This window comes from Canis aureus, chromosome 16 (genome assembly GCF_053574225.1).
Source record: "Canis aureus isolate CA01 chromosome 16, VMU_Caureus_v.1.0, whole genome shotgun sequence".
Lineage (NCBI taxonomy): Eukaryota > Metazoa > Chordata > Mammalia > Carnivora > Canidae > Canis > Canis aureus.
Window position 1 is genome coordinate 40,844,631 of NC_135626.1, and position 22,874 is coordinate 40,867,504.

General features: G+C 43.3%; 1 protein-coding gene across 1 annotated transcript; it reads right to left on the reverse strand.

The window, feature by feature from the left end:
* Positions 1–1,175: 1,175 nt before the first annotated feature.
* On the reverse strand, positions 1,176–22,840 carry RETREG3 (reticulophagy regulator family member 3). The gene is made up of 9 exons (XM_077853320.1): positions 22,479–22,840; positions 10,032–10,138; positions 8,390–8,420; positions 7,331–7,457; positions 6,611–6,695; positions 5,665–5,802; positions 4,370–4,452; positions 3,623–3,755; positions 1,176–3,222 (listed from the first exon to the last, which is right to left on the reverse strand). The coding sequence occupies exons 1-9, from the start codon at positions 22,715–22,717 to the stop codon at positions 2,765–2,767; spliced, it is 1,401 nt and encodes a 466-aa protein (XP_077709446.1). The 5' UTR covers positions 22,718–22,840; the 3' UTR covers positions 1,176–2,764.
* Between the last annotated feature and the right edge of the window lie 34 nt (positions 22,841–22,874).

Here is a 22,874-nt window from a genome sequence, read left to right on the forward strand (position 1 = left end):
CGAGCGCCCACTGCGAGGTTGGGGGGGAGGGGTCTCCGCAGCGGGGGCGGGGCGGGGCGCTCCCTCCCTCGCGGGGCGCAGGCCGTAGTAGATCACTCCTTGAAGTTCCGAAACCCACTTGCAGCGGCGGCTGAGCTCTCGTGACCGTGAGCTGGGTCGGGTTCCAAGGAAGCTTAGGACCCAGCTCCCGCTGGACTAGCGACTTGCCCAAGGTCACAGGGTCAGTAACCCACAGGGACGAGTCCTGTCCCACGGCCCAATGCTCTTTTCGCCGGTCAGCCTCATATTCGTAAGACAGGAACAAGAAGTACTAGTAGGGTGTTTGGGGGGACCCGAGAAGCCTTAAGCCCCCAAAGGAGCCTTGTGCCACCCTTATTTGCCGGTTACCGAGCCTCGCACATAGGGGGCGCTCAACATGTGCTGCGGTTTGGACGCCAAGGAAAGGCAGGGTTGGGAGGGGGCTACTGTTAAGCCGCAAAACTTGTAGAAAAGTTTCCTGTTGGCCAAGTCAATCTTATGGCAACACCTGGCAGGTGTTTTCCACTCCTGCCCACAGTGGCCAATGGGACAAAGCCTGAAATAAGTGTTTCTAGTTTCTGAGGTCAGCTGAAGGCCAAAGAGCAGCTGTCCCTGCAGCTCAATCTAGAGGAGCACGGTGCTACTTTTTAAAGCCTTCTGTTACCTAAAGTCTCATTAGCCTTTGAAGCACGTACGTGTCTTCACACGGCTAGGGAACAGTATCAAGAATTAAAAATGATGGGACTGCAGGCTAGATGCCAGCCACGAGAGCCAGTTATGCTGTCTGGGCTCTCCTGGGGAGGGGAGGGGAGGGGAGGGGGCCTCATCCCATGGTGATTGTTCTGACCATCACAAAAGTCACAAATGGGGACAGGCAGGTGGGTCCCTCACACCTGGGCTTCCTCTTCTGAGGCTGTCACCTCAGATTAATCCCATTTTGGATTAACAGACTGTCAAGGGTAAGACACCATTCAACATTAGTCTCTTAAAGATTGTTCTCATACAAGATTTATTCCCCAGCACCACTCCCCCCCACCCCCGCCCTGCCCACCCATCCCCACCCCAGTTCACAGTGGAGGACTAAGGAGATTCAGAGCATGATCCCCCAGGTACAAGAAACACCTTCTGAAGATTTTGCTCTCCTTCCTCCCTCCCTCTTGCCAACTTCCAAGGCCTGAAGCTACACACTCATGCAAACACACCAAAACCCACTCCTCTTCCACACTTCCTGTTTTTTTTTCCCACATCAGAGCTCACCTGTGAGCTCATCTGGGCTCTGAGAAGATAGAAGGTGTCCAAAGTCTGAGAACCGTAAAGTGGGGAGATGCCACTGACTCCTAATCTTTCACACACAAGTGACTGTGAAACAGGCACCTAGCTCTTCTTCCTTCTCTTAATTTTCACTCCTGGCCTCTACCTTTTCCATCAACCAAGAGCAAACGTGTTAGCACACTCCCACTTGCAGCACATGAAAATGGGCTCTGTCCAACATCCCTTGCCCAGGTATGGGGGTGTTGGGGGAGTGGTCCCTGAGGATCAGCAAAGGGTTAATGCAGAGGGCAAGAGGACAGAAGAGTTTGGCCTGAGCTCTGATTGGGGAGGCAGAGAGGCTGTACGCTGGCATAGGTTTAGAATTACCATTTTTAGTTTTTGTCTCATGATTCTTCTAGGAGTGGTAGAACAGATACCCCTTAGAAAGGTCTCTGCCGACTACAGACATATTCTTGCTAACTGGCCTCATCCTTAAAAGAGGCCCCAAGTTGGGAAGCAGTTGAAAATAAAAGTATTAAAAGGAACTGAATAGGGAGTAAGAATAGCTGGTGCAAGAAGAGCTGGTGGCTCCTGGGGTGAATGCCAATGAGCCATTTGTAAAGTGCTACTTTGACATCCCCCATGCAATTATTGCTTCTCCAAAGGAGGAGCAGGGGAAGGAACAGGAACATGGAAATGGATATGGTATGGTATTGCTTTGCTCGTTGCTCAGGCTGATGGCCAAATGGAGCCGGGGGTTAGCAGCACCAAAAATGACCAGGCAGCTTCAGAAGATTCCATGAGACCAGGAGATACAGAAGCACTCACCCTCTCAGCCAGCTGACCCCACAGCCCAAGGTAATGTCGAAGAGGCCCACCCCCACATCATGTTCACATTTCTAAATTTCACAAGCACTATTTTGGAGCACTGGAGATTAGGCCTCAAGAAATGAGGATGGGCTGGGGCAGAGGGAGCAGGCCTGCTCTGCAGAACCAAAAAACTTGCTTAGAAAAAGACAAATCAAATCATGGCTTAGCAAAAGAGGAAGATGGCAATGTAACACTTCCGGCTGCTGCCTGACTTGGAGCTCCAGGAGGGTGATGAAGGGAGGAAGGAAGGAAGGGAAGGGTGCTTCTATCACTGAGGGCCCCCGAGCACCCATACCTAGAAGCAAACAGCAGCACCCCCTCAAAGGGGAACCAATACCCCTGACTACTTTGTTCCCCAAAAGTACCATTCTGATGGAGAGAAGCCTCCCTCGGGGGGGAGGGGGGGGAGGCACTCTCACTGCAGTGATTGAGCTCAGAAATGGGCATCCAGCTGGTAGCAGGGGAGTGAGTATCCTCTCAGCAGGCCTGAGCTTCGACCAGGCCACCAAGCATACATATATAATTCAGTGGATGGGACCTGGGTTCTTCCCTTGCCCCTTCACCTTAAGTGGGATAGGAAGAAAAAAAACCTAAACCACAGTGACCCCTAAAAGGAGTCTCTGCCTCAGTGGCTCCTGGAACTGGCAGGGTCCAGCTGATTCAGCTCCGACTGGTCCAGAAGTTCAAAGTCATCCCCTTCAGCATCAGTGTCCAGGTCTGAACTGGGGGCCCGGAGGAAGCCTCTTGTTGCTCTCCGGGGAGGCGGGCCAGAAGGGCCTGGCTGAGAGGCCCCTGACAGAGCCAGGTGGATCATGCCCTGGGAGACCAGGCTGGCAAGGTTGCTGGTGAGGTTGGATCCTGCAGGCAGGGAACCAAGAAGGAGTTCCGGCAGTACAGCTTCATCCTGGCTAGCAGGGGGGTTCTGGAGCTCCCCGGCCCCTGGTGGGGAACGGTACATCAAGTTAGGCATCCCAATGCTAGTATCGTCCTCATCATCCAGGCCAGCAGGATCCACGTTAATGGAAGGGAAGTCTGGAAGGTCTCTGGCAAAGGATTCTTCTGGATCGCTGTGACCATCTAGGTCTGGGAGAGTGGAATAGAGGTGTTTTTGAGACATGGCAACAGCCTGCCACTCCTGTGCCCTAGCCCCACAAAGCAAGCCCCATGTAACCAGATTTTTCTACCCTGAATTTCTCAAGGTAAAGCAAAACCTGTAGTACTGGTCGGCTTCTCCCCTCCACTTATAGACTGCTATGATCTCTACTGTCCAAAGAATTCCATCCCCTTCTGCCAACCCAAGGCTCCAGGAAGATTTCAAAGAGAGCAGTGGTGCAATCCCAGCTGTAGCCATACCCGCAAAGCTGCTCTGCCACCTGTTCCACACCTCAGAAAACAAGAGAGGACCGGGCAGTATCCTCTCTGCCCATGAAGCTGAGCAGCAACTGTCATAGCTGTATGAACTCATGTCCACGGTTTCCCTCACCTTCAGAGCCTTCTGTTAGAGGTGTCTGGCCCCGTGAAAGATTGAATGTACCATTGTCTGTACAGGAGACCTCAGCATCTGAGTGCTCAGAGTCTGTGATGGCCAACTCCCTGGCAACAGTAGAATCATCCAGCTTAGGAAAGAAAAGACCAACAAGCCTGAAGAGAGGATGCCATTAGGAAAAGGTGCAGTTCCCCAGTTACAGCTCTACTAATTAGCTGGCCCTAATGGCTAGTCTAAGGCCAGCAGTGCAACCAGGCAAGACTGGGGACTTTAGTCAATATCTTGACCCCTTTTGGGCTGCTCCAAGGAAAATACCTGTACTTATCAATCTTGAGCACAGGAAGGAAAGCAGTCTGGGGAGTCAACCAGCCACTTACTCATAAGCAAATAACTGATCCAGAGATTACTTTTCACAGGTGGCCAGGAAGATACATTGCCCAACATAACACGGGCTGGGCTGTTAAAAGACAATCACGCCAATTCCAGAAGTTCTGCCATGATGGTAGAGATTAAAAGGAGACATGGAAGAAGGTGTGCTGGTCACCAGACCCAAACAGATCTACGCACAGTCCAAAAAGAATACTAGCTTTCTCCTCACGGCTCTTACAGGCAAGGAGAGGGTGGGGCCTTGAAGCACCCATAATGAGCTTGAAAACCTAGTTACCACCTAAATGTGAGGTGCTAGATGGTTAATGGGAGCTAAAAGAAAACTAGCCAGTGCTGCACCTCCCGCACCCAAGATACCTGAGGACAGAAGGCAGCAAGCTCCTCTTCACTGTCGCTGTGGTTGTCCAAGGCACGCTCTGGATATAGAGCTCTGCGGCATACTAAACAGAGAGAGCAGAAGGCCTTGACACCCTCCCTTGCAGGGCAGGGGTGGGGGTGGGTGGGAACCCCACCCGCCCCAGACTTCAAAGGCATAAAATCAGAACATAAGAGAATGAACCCTCTGAATTTGGCCCAAAGCCTACATTACAATGCCTAAGGGTAGGGTTGCTGAGCCTAAGTGGCAAGATAAGCTGATAACATAGGAGAGAAGATCTTCCAATGCCTCTCCTCCACCAGCCCCTTCACATTTTTGTTCTGGTCAGATGATTAACAACTCCTAGGATAGGTCAGAGGCAGACAGATGTCAAGAGGAAAGTGGACAGTATCATAGAGAGGGCAAAGATGCCCCACCTTGGTTAAATCAGGCTTTTGAGTACTGATACTATTCAGCTGGCTGTGCCAGGGGATAAGCTGGGCCTTGATGACCATGCAATGGGCTCTTTGAAGGTGAGGGCTTAATAAAACACCAAATATCACCAGCCCACAGAAGGGAGGAGAAAGTTCACACAACTGTCATTCATGTATTGGGAGGGTCTTAGGCTAGTATACTTCTGGCTTCTCAGGCAGTATGAAAGTATCACCTTTGGAAAGCAGCTTTCAGTAGTGAAAAGAGGCCTGGTTTAGGAGTTGCCATTTACTACCTGTGAAGTTCAATTTCTCCTTTTTTAAAAAAGATTTATTTATTCACAAGGGACACAGAGAGAGGCAGAGGGAGAAGCAGGCTCCCCATGGGGAGCCTGATGTGGAATTGTTTCCAGGGTCCTGGCAAAAAAAAGGCACCCCTGAAGTTCAATTTCTTTTCTCAAGGTTGTCAAGATTAAGTAAAATACTTGTTAATAAAATTAAAATTAAAAAATATATAAAATAAATAAAAATATGCAGAGTTGCCACCACAGTGCTTGGGCACATGGAAAGTGCTTCATAAAAAGCAAGCAAACATTAGGGCTATCTGTCTGACTTTTATTCAACTTGGAAGAGCTTTTCCCAGATTTGCTTAAAATGGGAGTGTCCAGAATCCCAAATGCCAAAATTGGTAAGCCTGCAGAGGTTTCCCTGGAATAAAATATCACTTTTATCTACCCCCCCTTACAAAACAACCACACCCCACTTCTCCCACTTCTGAAGACCTGCCCGTTATGTCAGACCTATGGGCTTTTCTCTTCTCTTCCCCAAATTGCCCAAGTGGAAGGAAGCCTCTCCTTGACACTTACATTGTCTCTCTCTCTGCTTGGACATCATGTAGCCACGGACACTGAAGTCCAGCCGCTGCAGAGCTGGCTTCAGCCGTACATATGCTCGATCCCACAGCCGGTGGTACACAGCAAGAGGCCACGTCATGACAGTGACAACTGAGAGGAGTGGGAGACAGTGGCAAAGTGGAGAGGGGGCTGTACAAACAGTCCCGACCGTCCCTCTGCTATTGTGTCCTCTGACTAGACACTCGGTGTGGAATAGTTCTCCTTCATTCTGCTGGTGATCTTTAACAGTCTCCCGTACCACATGAGAGGGGCTCTGGAAAGTCTAAAGACTTCTGCCGCCACCTATATGGCTCTGCACATTAGAGTGGGCTACTGATTTATCAAGGACAGAACCAGGTGTGGTCACTTGCATATAAGTGTCATTGAGCCATAAATCAGGCTAAATGGTAACAATGCCTCAGTAATGACAACAAATCATGTAAGGGGCTGGCCACAGACATAGCTCCTCAGTTTTTCCAGCCCCACGCAAAATTCATGCCAACAGGAAGTAACTAAATCTAAAAAAACTGTGCTCCAGTAGAAAAAGAAGTGCTCCAGGATAAGCAGAACCTAGTAGAGAAACCCCTAAAAGTTATATTCTGTCACACAACATACTAACTCTAAAAATTTCCTCCTAAACAGGGACAGACAGTCCTTTAGGGCTGGTAATACAATATATGTTAGTGGACCCTCATCAATTTCTAAAGCTGACTTGGTAAGAAAAGCCCTTTGTGTGGGGGGAGGCTGTTATAAGCAAGAAGAAAGATATTTTCATGACACCAAACAGATTATGAAAATATAAACAGGTCATTTCCTGGAGAACCAAAATATAAAAGTCCTCTTCCTAGACCCAGAGTTAGCTGTGGCTAGAAAAGCTAGGTGTAGGGAAAGCTCCGGAGGAGGTATGTGCCATACTTACGTATCAAATAGGATAGCAGGAGCCCGGGGATGTAGCGGCCCAAGACGGCCAAAAAGGTCAATATCCCACAGCTCAGCAAGCAGAACTAGAGGAGTCAGGAAACAGTATTTTCTGTTACACGGCAGGAGACTGGGGTGCGGACAAGGGAAAGGTGGAGACGACTGAAATGACTATGACCTATAAGTGGGCACGTCAGAATGACAGCTGTGTCTAGCCACTTTTGCATCTCATGGTGACTCTGCTTGGGATGAAAAGGAGGATGTCCATTTTATTCAAACTCCTTTTCCTTTGCTAACCCAACAGGGCTGCACCTTTCCCGCTGGGAAATTGGTTTGCACAGGCTTCGCCAAAAATTCTCTCGGAAAGCAAGTGGTGGTGGTGGGTTTTTTAAGTTAAAAAAAAAAAAAAGTAAAAAAAGTAAAAAACCCAACAACCTACCACATGTTTAATATGACACAGAATGCACACAAGCAAGCTCTCTTTTCCATCGTGGGGCAGGAAGATGGCTCTATCTCAGAGGCAAGCACCTAAAGGAGTCATCAACCTCTTCCCTTAGTCCTAGTGGCTGGTCAGAAGCCCTTCCTACAAATTCTCTTTGCCTCCACAATCATCACGGTCTTTTTCTCTCTTGAATGACACTATGTAGTCAAAAGACTGTTTCACTTTAGCATAATCTATACTGAGAAGCCAGAAATGAAAGTGAAAAGGGAAGAGTCTTACCTTGCCTGGGTTTTGCTTTTTGAAAAGCACAAGATTCCTTATGAAAATGGTCCCACTAACCCAGACTTCAGCTACGTGGTGGCAGAGCTCGGGCACGCTGAGCAACCGAGGGTGCACAAAGCCCCAGCTATAGGAGAGAGAAGGGGGAGCTGTGAAAGGAGGGTATTGAGGGATTCCCCCCATCTTGCTGTGGCATTGGCAGCCATTGCTTCTAGGTTTCAACTGGAGCTTGGGAGTGGCTAGTTCTAGGTGCTTTGGAGGTGAAGTGGGACTTTTTTCTTGTCTCACCAGGTTGAAACTTGAATTTAGGGACTAGGAGGGCACATTTGTTCTGACAACTCCACCCTATGAGCAAGCAGTCCAATCCACGTGTATAAACCTGCCACTAGCTCCAAGGCACTTTGTGCTTAGAAACATCTTCCCTGCACTCGGACCATTGCAATTCACTGTGATTGCAATTCAGGGATAAAAGTAAAACACAATCTGACACTGCTGCTGCTGAGGGGGAGGCAATGGTAGATGTGTCCCTCAGAAAATAAATATAGCAAAAGTAAAATAAACCATAGCAGAGGAAATTCCTTGGATCAAACATATGGGATGAATGAACTGAGAAATGAAAGCAAGAGCTGTAAGACACAAGAGGAATCTTTGGCTTGCTGATGCCAGGAACCAATGTGTTTTCTGACCAGAAACTTTTTAAAAAGCTAGAGGTCACAGAAAACACTAAATGATCTGGAATAAAAGTCAGGAAACAAATGAAATAAGCTGCCTCTAAGTTTTTACAGTAGAGCTAAAAAATGCAGCTAACTCCTTGGCATATCAGGTTACAGGGCACTATAATGCTCCTTTTCAGAAACTTTTCTTGTTAATAGCAGAGGACACTAGCAATCTCAACTTGCTACCTGAACTTTAGGATTTGTTAAGATGATTATTCGGAACAGACTAGGTTCTCAGCTCATACTCTGTATCCATAACATGGAGTTAACAACATGTAACCAGAATATTACAACAAGAGAATCAATCAGAGCAACAAAAAGGGATTTAATTAGTGTTCCATACCTCTCATTGTCTAATGCGTCGGGTCTTGGCACTACAATATTAAAACAAACACCAGCATTAGTTGGTAGGGCAAACTAAACATAAAAATGTTAGGCTGTTGGTCTGACAGCTCGAGTTTTAATAGGTTTGGGGAAAAGAAAATAGTAATAGCCAATAAAAAGGAGACACCAGGTTATACTGACAGAGTTAGGGGAGTGCAGACATGGGGAGGATGGCTGATGCCTGCTCATTTCTCTGGTGGGCGGGTGAGGGGATCCAAATGGAACATCAGGGTCCCTTCTACTTACTACAACTGAGAGCCAAGGTGCACAAGAAAAATGATCCACCCTACCCCTCAAGGGTGTCTTGGCTGCTCACATACATCAATGTGCACCAGGTTACTGAGGCATGTTAGAACTACTCCAAATCCAGAAATCTGCCTTTTCTCTTTAAAAAGAGATGCATTAACTACAATGAATGATGTCATCTTTTGACATTCACCAGCCATAAGACAGGTGATGAACTACATGATTCCTTAAAGTCTTTGCAAAATAGGATGGGAATGTATTTAAAAGCTATATACTCTCATGTAAATATCCTGCCAACACTTCAATGGCGTTTATCCCTTATTCTTCTAATTCCCTACTTATCAGTCTTAATGTATCTTTCTTCTTCCCAGCTCTCCAAGCCACCCATTGTTTGTTTCCATGAATACCTCTCTATTTCTCACACAGATACAGTCATAGTTTCCTATCAAGTCTCCCTCTTTCCCTTTTCTTTCCATGTGATCCTGTAAAATGCTATCAATCTTCTGTATCACCTCACAATATAACTCTAAAAAAGAAATGCTCAATGATCATTCACTACCTATAGGATTAAGCCTAAACTTCTAGGCCTAACTTGAAGGCCTTGTAAAATCTAATCCCAACATATTATCAGTTTTATTTCCTTTTAATGACCTCTTCATTCTGGTGAAAGTGACTAATTCCTTGTTCTCAGGAGATGCTTTGCTGCTTCTGGTTTCTCAGACTAATCGAACTACTGGTGCCACTAGAAACACCACTTCTCTCTTCACTTGTTCAAGTCACTTGCTTCATTCAAGCCCTGAACCAGGGCCAAAATACATGACAAACATACCAATTACATACTACACAGTGACATCTCTGGTACTGTTCTGTAGCTATCATTTCACTGGTCTTTTGTTTGTGCCTATATAATCTTTGAGAAAAGGAAACGTATCTTACTTTATATGAATCACAATGCTTAGCTTAGTGTTTTTTGCAAATAAGCAATTTAAAAGAAATTCCTGAGAGGCAAATTGATACTGCCTCAGTAAAGATGCAGTATCCAATGATGTAGATATGTCTATCTATTTTTTTTAACTTGAAGACTATTTATTCCTCTGGCCAATTATAAGGGCAAGAATATCTCAGGTGGTGGATACAGATTTCTTGAGCTTAGTAACAATGGGAAAGGTGGAATGCAGCTGTAAGGAACTACCGATGGAGCACCAGCCCTTCAAGTGTCTCCTAAAACAAGTAATTCACACATCAAAAGATATTCCCAGTTCTATACACTCCCTCATAAACCCCCAAAACTAAAGGTAAAAATTAAAGGAAAGACCATTTCCAGTTCAGACTGTTCTAAATGCTATCAAACTCACCTTTTATTTCAGGCCAGATTTTGTTCTTCCATTGGTCTATACATACAATGATCATCGAGCTGAATGCAAGTAAAAACACAAGACGAAGGGATGTCAGTGCAAAGAACCTACAGAGAAGAAAAAACAGAAGATTATTATTCAATTAAGCTAATTTCGGAAAGGACCATCTGTATACTTCAGGCTTTAGTAAACATACTTAAGTCCTAGTTACGTACCTTAAGAAAATCACTTAAACTTTCTGAACATTAGGGGATCCCCGGGTGGCTCAGCGGTTTAGCGCCTGCCTTCAGCCCAGGGCGTCATCCTGGAGACCAGGGATTGAGTCCCACATCGAGCTCCCAGCATGGAGCCTGCTTCTCCCTCTACCTGTGTACCTGTGTCTCTGCCTCTCTCTCTCTCTGTGTCTCTCATGAATAAATAAATAAAATCTTAAAAAAAAAAAAAAGCTTTCTGAACATCATCTATTGTATTTATGGGGAAGAGATAATTTGCTTCTGTAAAGGCAGAGGACTAAATCAAATAACTTCTTAAAGTCTCTTTCAAGTCTGCAATTCTATTAATTTCAGGGAGAAATTCATCCCTGATAACTTATTATAATGAAAACAAACACCCTTCTACCAAATTAGACCCCACTGTAGGGCAACAAACTGATAGAGATGTGTTACAAAGCATGTAATTCAATTAGGTATCTTTTTACAGATGGAGGAACTCAGGTCTAAAACAGTAAAATGATTTGATTAAGGTCAACAGAAAGTTAGCACTGAAGCAACATTCTAAATTAAATTAATTAGAATTTAATTAATTCTAGTTAATTAGAATTTAATTAATTCTAGTTAATTAGAATTAATAGGGGCCCAGCGGTTTAGCGCCTGCCTTCAGCCCAGGGCGTGATCCTGGAGTCCCAGGATCGAGTCCCACACGTTGGTCTCCCTGCGTGGAGCCTGCTTCTCTCTGCCTGTGTCTCTTCCTCTCTCTCTCTCTCTGTCTCTCATGAATAAATAAATAAAATCTTTTTTAAAAAATAAATAATAAAAGCCAGTTCTTAAGAATTAACACCAATACTTCTTTTAAACATTTATTTTTATTTTTATTTATTTATGATAGTCACAGAGAGAGAGAGAGGCAGAGACATAGGCAGAGGGAGAAGCAGGCTCCATGCACCGAGAGCCCGATGTGGGATTCGATCCCAGGTCTCCAGGATCGCGCCCTGGGCCAAAGGCAGGCGCTAAACCGCTGCGCCACCCAGGGATCCCTAACACCAATACTTCTTAAACATTTCCAAAAAATTGAAGAGGGAACATTTCTGATTGATTTTATGAGGCCAGCATTACTCTGATATCAAAGCCAGACAAAGACAATACAAGAAAACTAAAGCCCTATATCTCCCTCTCCCTGTCGCTCCCCCTGCTTGTGCTCTCCTGCACTCTCTCTCCCGTCAAATGAATAAGTAAAAATGTAATAAATAAAATAAATCTTTCACAAAATGTGGGGGGAAAAAGATAATCAAAAAACAAGTTCTATGAGTCTTTGTACTACACCAGCCTTTCAGTATCTTTAGGACAGTGCTGGCCCACAAGCTAATTCTGTCAGTCTGTGAGGAAGCCAAGTAGAAAATTTAGAGTAAACATTTAAAAAAAAATTTATAGCAATTTGACCAAGTAATCTTGAATCACAGAACACATTTGGGTTTATATTTTCTGTCTTTTAAACTTAATTTTTCAGGCACTCCGGGTGGCTCAGCGGTTCAGCGCCGCCTTCAGCCTGGGGCGTGATCCTGGAGTCCCGGGATCGAGTCCCACATCAGGCTCCTTGCATGGAGCCTGCTTCTCCCTCGCCTGTGTCTCTGCCTCTCTGTCTCTCGTGAATAAATAAATAAAATCTTAAATAAATAAATAAACTTAATTTTTCTAGTAACTTAATTTAGTAACTTTCTAGTAACTTAATTTTTCTAGTAACTCATTTATATTGCATTTTACAAAAGTATTGATTTGCAACAGATCAGGGACACCACTGGCCCTGACCATAGATGGTTCAGCAGGGACTGTAGTAGGCATAGCTTTTCAAGTCAGACTGGCTTGAGTCTGATTCTCTGAACACTCACTTAGTCATATGACTTTGAATAAATTAGCTTAACCTCTTTAAAGACTGTTTCTTCGTTTTGTTTTGTTTTTTTAAGATTTTATATTTATTCCTGAGAGACACAGAAAGAGGGGCAGAGACACAGGCAGAGGTAAAAGCAGGCTCCCCGCAGAGAGCCTGATGTGGGACTCCCATCTCAGGACCCCGGGACCAGGCCCTGAGCCAAAGGCAGACACTCAATTGCCAAGCCACCTAGGCGTTCGTGTTCCAGTTTCTTTGTATGTAGTGGTAACAATGACAGAATTTGGAGGATTGTTTGTAGGTTTTAGAAACAACATACTTAATTCCCTGTAAAAATATCATACTTGGGGCGCCTGGGTGGTTCAGTCCATTAAGTATCTGCCTTTCGCTCAGGTTGTGACCCCAGGGTTCTGGGATCAGCCCCACATTGTGCTTCCTGCTCAGCAGGGAACCTTCTTCTCCCTCTCCCCACTGCTCATGCTCTCTCATTATCTCTCTCTCTCATAAATAAGTAAATACATAAATAAATAAAAATTTTAATAGTCATACTTCATCTTGCTTAAAAAGACAAGAAAATATAAGCCTAAGACGTAGTTCTATTCAATTTTACAATGTAGAAGTGTTACTAGCTATTATCACAGCAAATGGATCAAACAAGGGTAAGGTTGGTTTGGTTACAAATGACCTCTTGCTTTCTCAGCTCAGCACACTACCTAATGACTTGACATAACCACAGAACAATAGAGTATAATCTTTATATGTAAATGGAAAAAAAAAGCTTTATCTATGTGTACATATGAATACATCTACATATTCATGGATTGGCAGAGGAACTTTTTATTTCTAGATATTTTTGTACTGGTTTTCAATAAACATGAGTCCGGGGGGACCCCTGGGTGGCTCAGCGGTTTGGCGCCTGCCTTTGGCTCAGGGCATGATCCTGGGGTCCCGGGATCGAGTCCCACGTCGGGCTCCTGGCATGGAGCCTGCTTCTCTCTCCTCCTGTGTCTCTGCCTCTCTCTCTCTCTCTCTCATAAGTAAATAAATAATCTTAAAAAAATTGTTTAAAAAAAAACATGAGTCCATGTTATGTAATTTTAAAAACTACACAAAGAGTGAAGTTCCAGTCACCAGTGATAACCCTATTCCAATTCCCCTCCACCACCATTTAAAGGACACTGTAATTATACATGAGATTAAAGAATGAAAGCAGCTTAACAAAAATAAGCCTCTAGAGCTGCCTAGTCATTAACCTTTTCTCCAAGGCCAACTCATCAACCCAACTAACAAGCAAATTTAACAAGGCCAAGGATAAGGGCTCTAGAGCTTTTTGCTCCTCAGTGCCGCTACTTCTCATTCCTGGCAGCAGGAGGATGTGGCAGGGCCACCGTTTTCTCCAGAGTGCTTGAAAGGGCTCCCTGGGGAGGCAATCCAGACTGTCTGCAATCTCTACTTCCCAGATCATAATTACTAACAAATATAAAGTGGGGTAGGGAGAGGATATTAAGCCCTTCTAAGAAAGGCTGATCTTCCAAAAATGATGGCGGTAAAAATACTTTATCCAAGACCTGAACTATTCTAGTAGTCTGTTATAGTTCCCACCTATGTTTCAATCCAATCCAACAAACATTTATTGAGTGCTCATTTTATGTAGAGGCTTTGAGGTATGCAGCCCAGTTATAGCAGTTACAGAAAAGAGAAAGACATGGACCTTACTTTCAAGTGTATTTATGTGTCTATCTGGGTTTGCAATATAACATGACAAGCTAACGATAACAAAGAAGAGGACATCTAAACTGGAATTTAAGAGATAAGTAAGAATGGGGTGCCTGGCTGGCTCAGTCAGTGGAGTATGCAACTCTTGATCTCGGGTTGTGGGTCTGAGTCCCACACTGGGTGTGGAGATAACTGAAAAAATAAAATACAAAAAAGAAAAAAAGAAAAGAAAAAGAAAACCCAGATAAATGGTAAGAAAACAGGATAAAAGGATGTGGGGAGGAGAGGGTACTCAGGGAGAATAGCCCGCTGGCATGACATATTTAAAGAACGACAAGCAGTTTTGATAGAACTGAAACAGAACACAAGGAGGAGATGAATATGGGGATAGCGTCAGGAGTCAGATCATGGAAAAAAAAAAAAAAAAGGAGTCAGATCATGAACGGCCTTTTATGACAAGCATATTGGATTTTATCCTGCAGATAAAGGTGATACAGTAAAGTTTTATAAAAGGTATATTTTTGGGTCATGAAGGCTAAAACTGTGAACATCTTCTTGAACAAGATTAATCCTGGCCCATAAATTAATTTTAGGACTAGATTTATCTTTTTCTTGAATAAGCCAATGTAGGAATTTCAGAAGTTTTTCTGTGTGGTGTAAAATGACATTTCTTGGGAAAATAGTTTCTTCCATAAAGGTAAAACTTAATGGAAAGATCACCTCAATACACTGCAGTTGACCCCTCCAAGGTAACCAGACAATTAGCATCAATGTTCTCTTAGAGGTCTGATTGTCAAACATAAAATATGAGTAAGCGTGTGCTTCCTTCCTTCCAGGCCTCAATACTAAAACCCTAAACAAAAAGGTAGTATCAATCTCAGATTAGTGTGTTTTGAAAAAAAAAGTTCAGAAAGAGTAAAACCGGGACTAGATGAAAAGAAGTCACATCAAATGCTTATCATTTTACCAGACATAACCAGGCAGCCCACCTGTAAGAAAACTCTGCAAGTAAGTGCAGAGACAAGACATAGTTGGTGTTGGGGATTCCTGGGTGGCTCAGCTGGTTAAACATCTGCCTTCCACTGGTGTCATGATCCCAGGGTCCTGGGATCCAGCCTAGTGTAGGGCTCCCTATTCAGTGGGGAGTCTGCTTCTTCCTCTTCCCTCACTTGTACTCTCTAATAAACAAAATCTTTTTCTAAAAAAGATAAGATATAATTGAAGATACAGTATTTTTGAGATCAGTATAGGTAAAGGATGGATGAAAAATAAGGATTCTCCTGGACTGGTTTAGTCCTCCAATGTCTATTCATCCAGATCAAAAAACTCACATGCAGATATAGCAGTATATGAGTTTAATAAGACAGTATGTGAAACATTTTTCAGCTACTAAAATCAGCATGAGAACTTCCCAACTTAACTAAAGCAACTGCAAATGAAGTCAATTCTGAATATTCACATGTGAATTGTTCAATTTGGGGATTGCCCATAGCCTTTATCCTTTGTGGGTTCACAATCTATTTTTTCTTAATGATGCATTTTTTTCTTATTCGTAAAGGCAACCATGTTTATTGGAGAGAGTTTAAAAATGTAAGCGATAATGAAAAATGAAATTAAAAAGGAAATTAGTATACCATCTACGAAACACTCTTACCAAACAACAAAAGAAATTTCTTGAACCTGAATCTGATCAAGCCTCTAGATCCAACTACCAATTTACAAAAATATAGAGCACAAGGGAAAATGTGCACAGGGATGCAATAAGCAAAATCCAGTCTGGGAAACACTTTATAGGACAAACTGATTTCTTCAACCAACAAATTAGGGAGGAAAAAAAGACTAAAGGAGGTCAACAGAATAAAAGATATGTAAAAAACAGATCAGTTATAATATGTGGACTTCATTTGGGTCCTGATCCAAACAATCTTATTATTTAAAAAAAAATTTTTTTAGGGGAGGGGGCAGAGAGACAAAATCCCAAGCAGGCTCCATGCCCCTGACACAGAGCCCAACTCCAAGCTCAATCTCGTGACCCTGAGATTATGACCTGAGCTGAAATCGAGTTGGATGCTTAACTGACTATGCCACCTAGGTGCCCTCCAAACAATTTTTAAAAACAAATAATATTTAAATATATATACATATATAAATTTAAATAAGCTCTATGCCCAATGTGAGGTTTGAACTCACCAAGCTGAGATCAAGAGTCATATGTTCTACTGACTGAGCCAGCTAAGCACCCCAAAACACAAATAGTATTTATGAAAAAACTGGAAATTTGAACACTGAAAGGAGTCATTAATTTTTTACATATGATAATGGTGCTGTTATTTTTTTTTTTAAGATTTTATTTATTTATTCATAGAGATGCAGGCAGAGACACAGGCAGAGGGAGAAGCAGGCTCCATGCAGGGAGCCCGATGCGGGACTCGATCCCGGGTCTCCAGGATCACACCCTGGGCTGCAGGCGGCGCTAAACCGCTGCGTCACCAGGGCTGCCCGGTGCTGTTATTTTTTTAAAGTCTTTATTTTTCAGAGATTCACATTCTAAAATATTTACAGATAACATTATAAGACACCTGGGATTTGCTTCGAAACAATGAAGAGGTGAAAAAGAACTGAGGTACAGAAGACACAAAGTTGGCCATGAACCGAAGAATTTTAAAGCTGGGTACATGATGGTACATATTATTACTCTACCTACTTATGGACATGTTTAAAATTTTCCTTAAGACAATGTTTGGTGAAAAAAAAAAAAAAAGACAATGTTTGGTGGTTTTTAAAAATGATTTATTTATTCATTCATTCATTCATTCATTCACAAGAGGATCACACTCCAGGATCACACTCCAGGATCACACCCTGAGCCAAAGGCAGAAACCCAACTGCTGAGCCACTCAGGCATCCCAAGAAAAAGTTTTGAAAAATGGCCCCTTATCCACATACATGCCCCCAAATGTGAACAGATGCTATTCTTTCATTTTAAAAAAAATTTAAAAAAATATGGTATATACATCCATGGATGTATATACCATATCTGGTTTAAAAACCTTCTTCTTTGGGACATCACGCTCAGGCCGTGATCCTGGAATCCTGGAATTGAGTCCCTTGTCAGGCTCCCTGCATGGAGCCTGCTTCTCCCTTTGCCTATGTCTCTGCCTCTCTCTGTGTGTCTCTCATGAATAAATAAAATCTTAAAAAAAAACCAAAACAATTTTCTTCATTTGACAATAGATAGGTTTTCCTGTGTCACCAGAAAAACATCAAAAACTTCTAAAATGATTGTACTGTATATATGTGTGTGTGTGTATATATATATACACAATTAGTCTTGTTAAATCTTTTCTAATTGAACAAATGTCTCCAATTTTTGATATAAAAAAAGCTGAACTATGTATCACTGAGCATATATCTTTGTTCTCACAATTACTTTAACTGGAATTACTGGGTCAAAGGGCATTGACTTTTTTTATAAGTGTTTCTGAGATAGAGTTTGCAAACCATAAAATTCACCCTTTTAAATTGTCTGATTCAATGGTTTTTAATATATTCAAGGTTGTACAACTATCACCATCATCTAATTTAGAACATTTTCACGATCCCAAAAGGAAAGCCATTACCAGTTGGCAATCATTCCCCATTTCCTCCAGTCTCTAAAAAGACACTTTTTTTTCTTTTTTAAGAGAGAGAAGGGGCAGAGGGAGAGGGAGAATCCCAAGCAGGCTCCATACCCAGCATGGAGCCCAAGGTTGGGTTTGATCTCACAACCTTGAGATCGTGACCGGAGTCGAAATCAAGAGTTGGTCGCTTAACTGAATGAGCCACCTAGGCACCCCAAGATACTAACTTAAATGTCTTAATATATGTTGCCTAATTACTTTCCAGAAAGATTATCCAATTTATGTTTCTGTCAACCACATGCCAATTTTTACATATTTTCCCCAGAATTAGATACTACCATTTAAAAGAACCTAATAAGCAGAAATTAGTAACTCATTGCCATTTACATTCACATTTTTTACTACTACTGAGATATATATCCATCAATTATTTTCTGCTTTTTCCCCAGCCCTTTTGTAAACTTTCCATCCCCTTTATTAGGAGTTAAAATCCGGGATCCCTGGGTGGCGCAGCGGTTTGGCACCTGCCTTTGGCCCAGGGAGTGATCCTGGAGACCCAGGATCGAATCCCACGTCGGGCTCCCGGTGCATGGAGCCTGCTTCTCCCTCTGCCTGTGTCTCTGCCTCTCTCTCTCTGACTATCATTAAGAAAAAAAAAAAAAAAAAAAGGAGTTAAAATCCAATTATCGGGGATCCCTGGATGGCTCAGTGGTTTAGTACCTGCCTTCCGCCCAGGGCATGATCCTAGAGTCCTGGGATTGAGTCCCAAATCAGTAACTCTGCATTAAGCCTGCTTCTCCCTCTGCCTGTGTCTCTGCCTCTCCCTCTCCCTCTCTGTGTCTCTAATGAAGGTTGGATAGGGTCTAAATAAACAAACAAATAAATAAATCCAATTATCAGTCTAAATAAAATATTCCTTGGAAAAATAAACTGGTCTCCAGAAATATCATGAGGAATTCCAAAACTGAACAATTTTTTTGAGGTTAACTATCTGATGAATCCTCATTAGTACAGGTAAATTAGAATTTGCTATAATCATAAACAAAGAGCACATGTCTATCTTCCATCAAAGAAGATACTATTTCTGGTTTCCTTTTGTTATTACAGAGTAAGCCTGTCTCACTGGCACTTCAGAACAAAGCTTCCTTCCCATCCTATAGGGACAAAAAGCCCATTATTGTACGGCACTTGTGGCCGCTGGTTAATGAGCCAGTCACTGGTAAATCAGAATGAAAAAAATTAACCCAACTCACATAATGTAGTGATAGTTGTTGCTTACACAAAACCAGAAATGAAACCAGCTAGCTGCTAAACACCTACTTTATGTTAATGGACAGAAAGCACCCAACCTTACAATTAGGACAGATAAAAACTGATGGTGAAAGAGAGGTGAAAAAAATGTAAGCCAAGGCATCTTTGGGTGTCTCCTTGGCTACCAAAAGCAATAAGAACCTTCTGAAGACTAGCATTAGAAACATTTGCTCAACAGATTTCATCTGAAATTCGATGTGTAAATTCTCACAAAACAAATGTTTCTACTTAAATGGGCCCTGCCTTCCATTTCCTGTTCCTCACTGTTGTTTTTCACTCAAATTCTGACCTTTTAAATCAAAACTGCTGTACACCTTTAATCACTTCTCATTTTTTTATTTGGGGGGGTGAAGGAACAATTTTATTTTTTTAATTGTGGAAACAATAGATTCCATAATATCCCCTAGAATATAGGATGGTTAATGCAGACAAGTGACTGTCAAAGCAGGTCTCAACAGGGAATCAGCTAGTGATTGCTCTAAAGCAATATCCCTAATTTAAAGACTGTCTAGAATCCTAGAATGTTAAAAACTGGAAAGGAGCTCCAGAATCATCTAGCCTTCCTTGAATCATGTGCTGCTCTTCACAGAAAGGGGAGGCTTAGAATGCATCCATATTTCCAGGGCTCCTGGGTGCTCCCCTGATCTGCTAAATCAGAATTTAACCAGCAGGTAACTCCAACCTGTTCTTTTCTGAATCTGTCAGGATACATTCTTGCTGACTCAGATATTCTTCCTTCAAATCTCTCATTTACAGGTGGTGCTCACACTAATGCAAACACAACCTACTGGAAAGGAAGGCCCGACATTGCCGTTATTATCCTAGAGATAATAACATTATCAGTGACCAGAAGCAATATAGACTGGAAGACTTCTGACATAATCACCATAATTGCTCTGGAACCTGAAGAAAAAAAAAAAAAGAATGAAAGCCCTGAAATACTATAGCAAGGCTATACATCTATCTCTTTTATTTTGTTGTTTTTATTCTGTTTTACTAAAATTTAAGAGGGTACATTCATAGGTACAGAAAAACTTTGACTGAGAATCCATATTACTGAAAGTTAAGAGAGGGACGCCTGGATGGCTCAGTGGTTGAGTGTCTGCCTTCGGCTCAGGTCGTGATCCTGGGGTCCGGGATGGAGTTCCACATCGGGCTCCCTGCATGGAGCCTGCTTCTCCCTCGGCCGTGTCTCTGTCTCTGTGACTCTCATGAATAAATAAATAAAATCTTTTTTTTTTTTTTTTAAGAAAGTTAAGAGATACCTATGTCAACTCTGGTGATTTTTGTACTCCTATCCAATCTTCTAATACCTCCTCAAAATGTGTAAGACATCTTAGTTAATAGATGTACCATTATTCAACACAAATAAGGAAAAAAACTTTCAGACTTAATTTCTCTCCGACCTGAGCCAATGATCCTTACATTTTCTAAACATTTATAGTATCAGAGAACTACACAGTTACCCTTCAACATTCCTAACTGAAATGTCAACATACATACATAATAATATGATACTACTAGAATGTTAAGTCTAACCTTCAGTTTTAACCCAAACTGCCTCCCAAGGAAGCTCATTTCCTAAAACAACAATCCTGTGAACTGTCACACCAAACTACCTTAGCCTCTGGGGGTTTAACACTATAGGTCACTCTGTAGCCTTAAGGGGTAGGAGTCCTCTTCTCCTTAAAGTGCAAGAGTCTCAGGAGTCGCACCTTCATTTTGCTATAGCTCTTTTCCACCTACTTCTAGAGGGATGGGAAGGTACCAAGTAACCATATTCTGGACACACAGCAGGCAAGCTACCAGGAAATGCCAGAGACAAAGACCAATCACAAGGCTTTCAGAGACCAAGAGTAAAAATGGGGAGCTGAGTGAGATTCTAAACATAGCATATTAGTAAACTTTAACAAACACTTGTTGAGAGCCAGCAAATTAAAGCTACCTGTAACATTTAAAGTGGTGCCTCAGTAGGAGATCATGTTCAGACCTCAATTCCACATTCTACTTCAAAAGTCTCTCAGGCAAGAGGCCTACGGAAAGTCCCTTCAGAAATAACAACATACATGCTACTGATCTATTTGTATTAACAAACCCTTGGTTTCATTACTCATTTAAATCCTGATGAAGCTTATACGTCAGCTAACCACACTTTGATCCAAACTGGCTTACTGAGGACAAATTGCCTCCCCTTGGAGTACAATCTCAATGTAGGTAAAAAATGAAGTTTTGACTAGATGGTCTGGGGTTAGGGGTTGTAATGGGGGAGATGGGGAAAGGAAAAGAAGATCATTTTGGAAAACGCTCCCAATTGAGATGCTACAGTTAAAGGTTTCTGCCAGAGAGGAACAGGAAGAGAAGTAGGTACCTGGGGATCAAAGAAGCACTACCAAAAATAAATGAAGAATGCTGTAGGAAAACTTTATCACCAAGTTTGTTAAAGACTGGAAACAACTAATGCCAGAGACTGCTGCAACACCTTTAACCTGAGTCCCTTTCAAACTGTTAGGGGAGTAATAGCTGAAAATTACATCTTTCTGTCAATGAATTTGAAATTGTTTTACTCTAGTTCACTGAAAATCTTTCAGACAAAGGATAATAAACGGGTTGGTTTTAAAACAAGAAATTTTAGGATAAAAATATTTTTAGCAAAAAAATATGTATTTTTAGCAGAAACAAATTTTCTTTGGAAACATTGTTCCATTTCATACTTATCCAGAATAGGTTTATTTCATTCAGCTGTTGAAGCCCCTCCCCCCACCCACTTCAGTTCCCTTGGAATTTGGTGAATAACCTTTCCTAGTTATGAGTTAATTCCAAAGTATGCTCAGCAGATCTTATGAAGACCTATGCCCACCTTAGATCATGACAACTGAGAAGCAGCAGTTCCATTTTCACAAAGCATGACACACTGACTTTTAAAGCATATTTATAGTCTCACTTTTCCAGCTCAGGAAAATTCACACACGCTATTAGGCATCCTCAATTTCCCCGCCTATAAACCGTGCCTAAGAATGAATCTCTAATTCCTTGGGACAGGGATGAGTTGCAATCCTAAGTGGCTTTGAAATGGGTGAAATCTCACTCTCACTATTTCATAACTGTTTCTTGTTCTTCAAGAGCTTCTAATTTTCTTTCAAGTTGCAGCTCTGGAGGCTCTCATTGACGCTCACACTTCACAACTTCCCTTGAGCAGGAGAGAGGACACCTAACGTGCCAATTCAGATCACTCAAGCTTGTTTTCTTATCACACCTAGGGATACCTTTGCAAACATCTCACGCCTCATGCAACTACCCCGATAACAACTGCTAAAATCAGAGCTCTGGGGATGGTCTTCAAACCATACTGGAGCAAACAAGAGACGGAAAGTGATGGCCTTAAGTGACACAGCTTTCCCGAGCCAAGACGAGGCGCCCTCGCTCACTGCGAGCGGCTCAAGATGTTACCAGAAGCTCCTGCCGTATGTGCGGGGCGAGGCTGCGGGAACAGGTAAAGCAGGGAAGATGACTGGAGGACCACGGGGAGGACTGCGGTGCCAAAGCCTAAAGGCGGGATGCGGTGGAAGGAGGTGAGGCAAAATTAGGCTGGTACTGGAAGGAGCCGATGCAGCGAAGAAAACAGGGGAGGCGAGTGGTAGAGCCCTAGAAAAACCTGACGGATTCGCGCCTGGGAGGGTTTCCAAGGGTCCAGTTCTCTCACCAGAAAGCCGCGTTCAGCCCCAGGCACCACAGGGCGCTCCTGGCTGGCCGCTCCCACACCAGGGCTGCCTGCACCCGGCTCAGCAGAGGCTCGTAAGGCCCCAGCACCTCCACCAGGGCCCGCTGCGCCGCCTCAACCTGCTGGTCTCGTTCCCAGGAGCCTGACAGAGCGCGGCGGCTCCTGAAAGCCGGCCCCGAAGCTGGGCCTGGGGCCGCGGCCACCCCCTCTGCCTCCGCCATCTCCCCCCCGGCAGCCACAACATCCGGGGCCGCGGCCCGACGGTCACAATAAACACCAACTGCGCAGATGCGCGATTCGGCGGGGGAGGCCGCGTCCCTCCACAGTGCGCCTGCGTACAGGGACCTGCCCACGTCCACCCCGAGGAGAGAGCGCTGC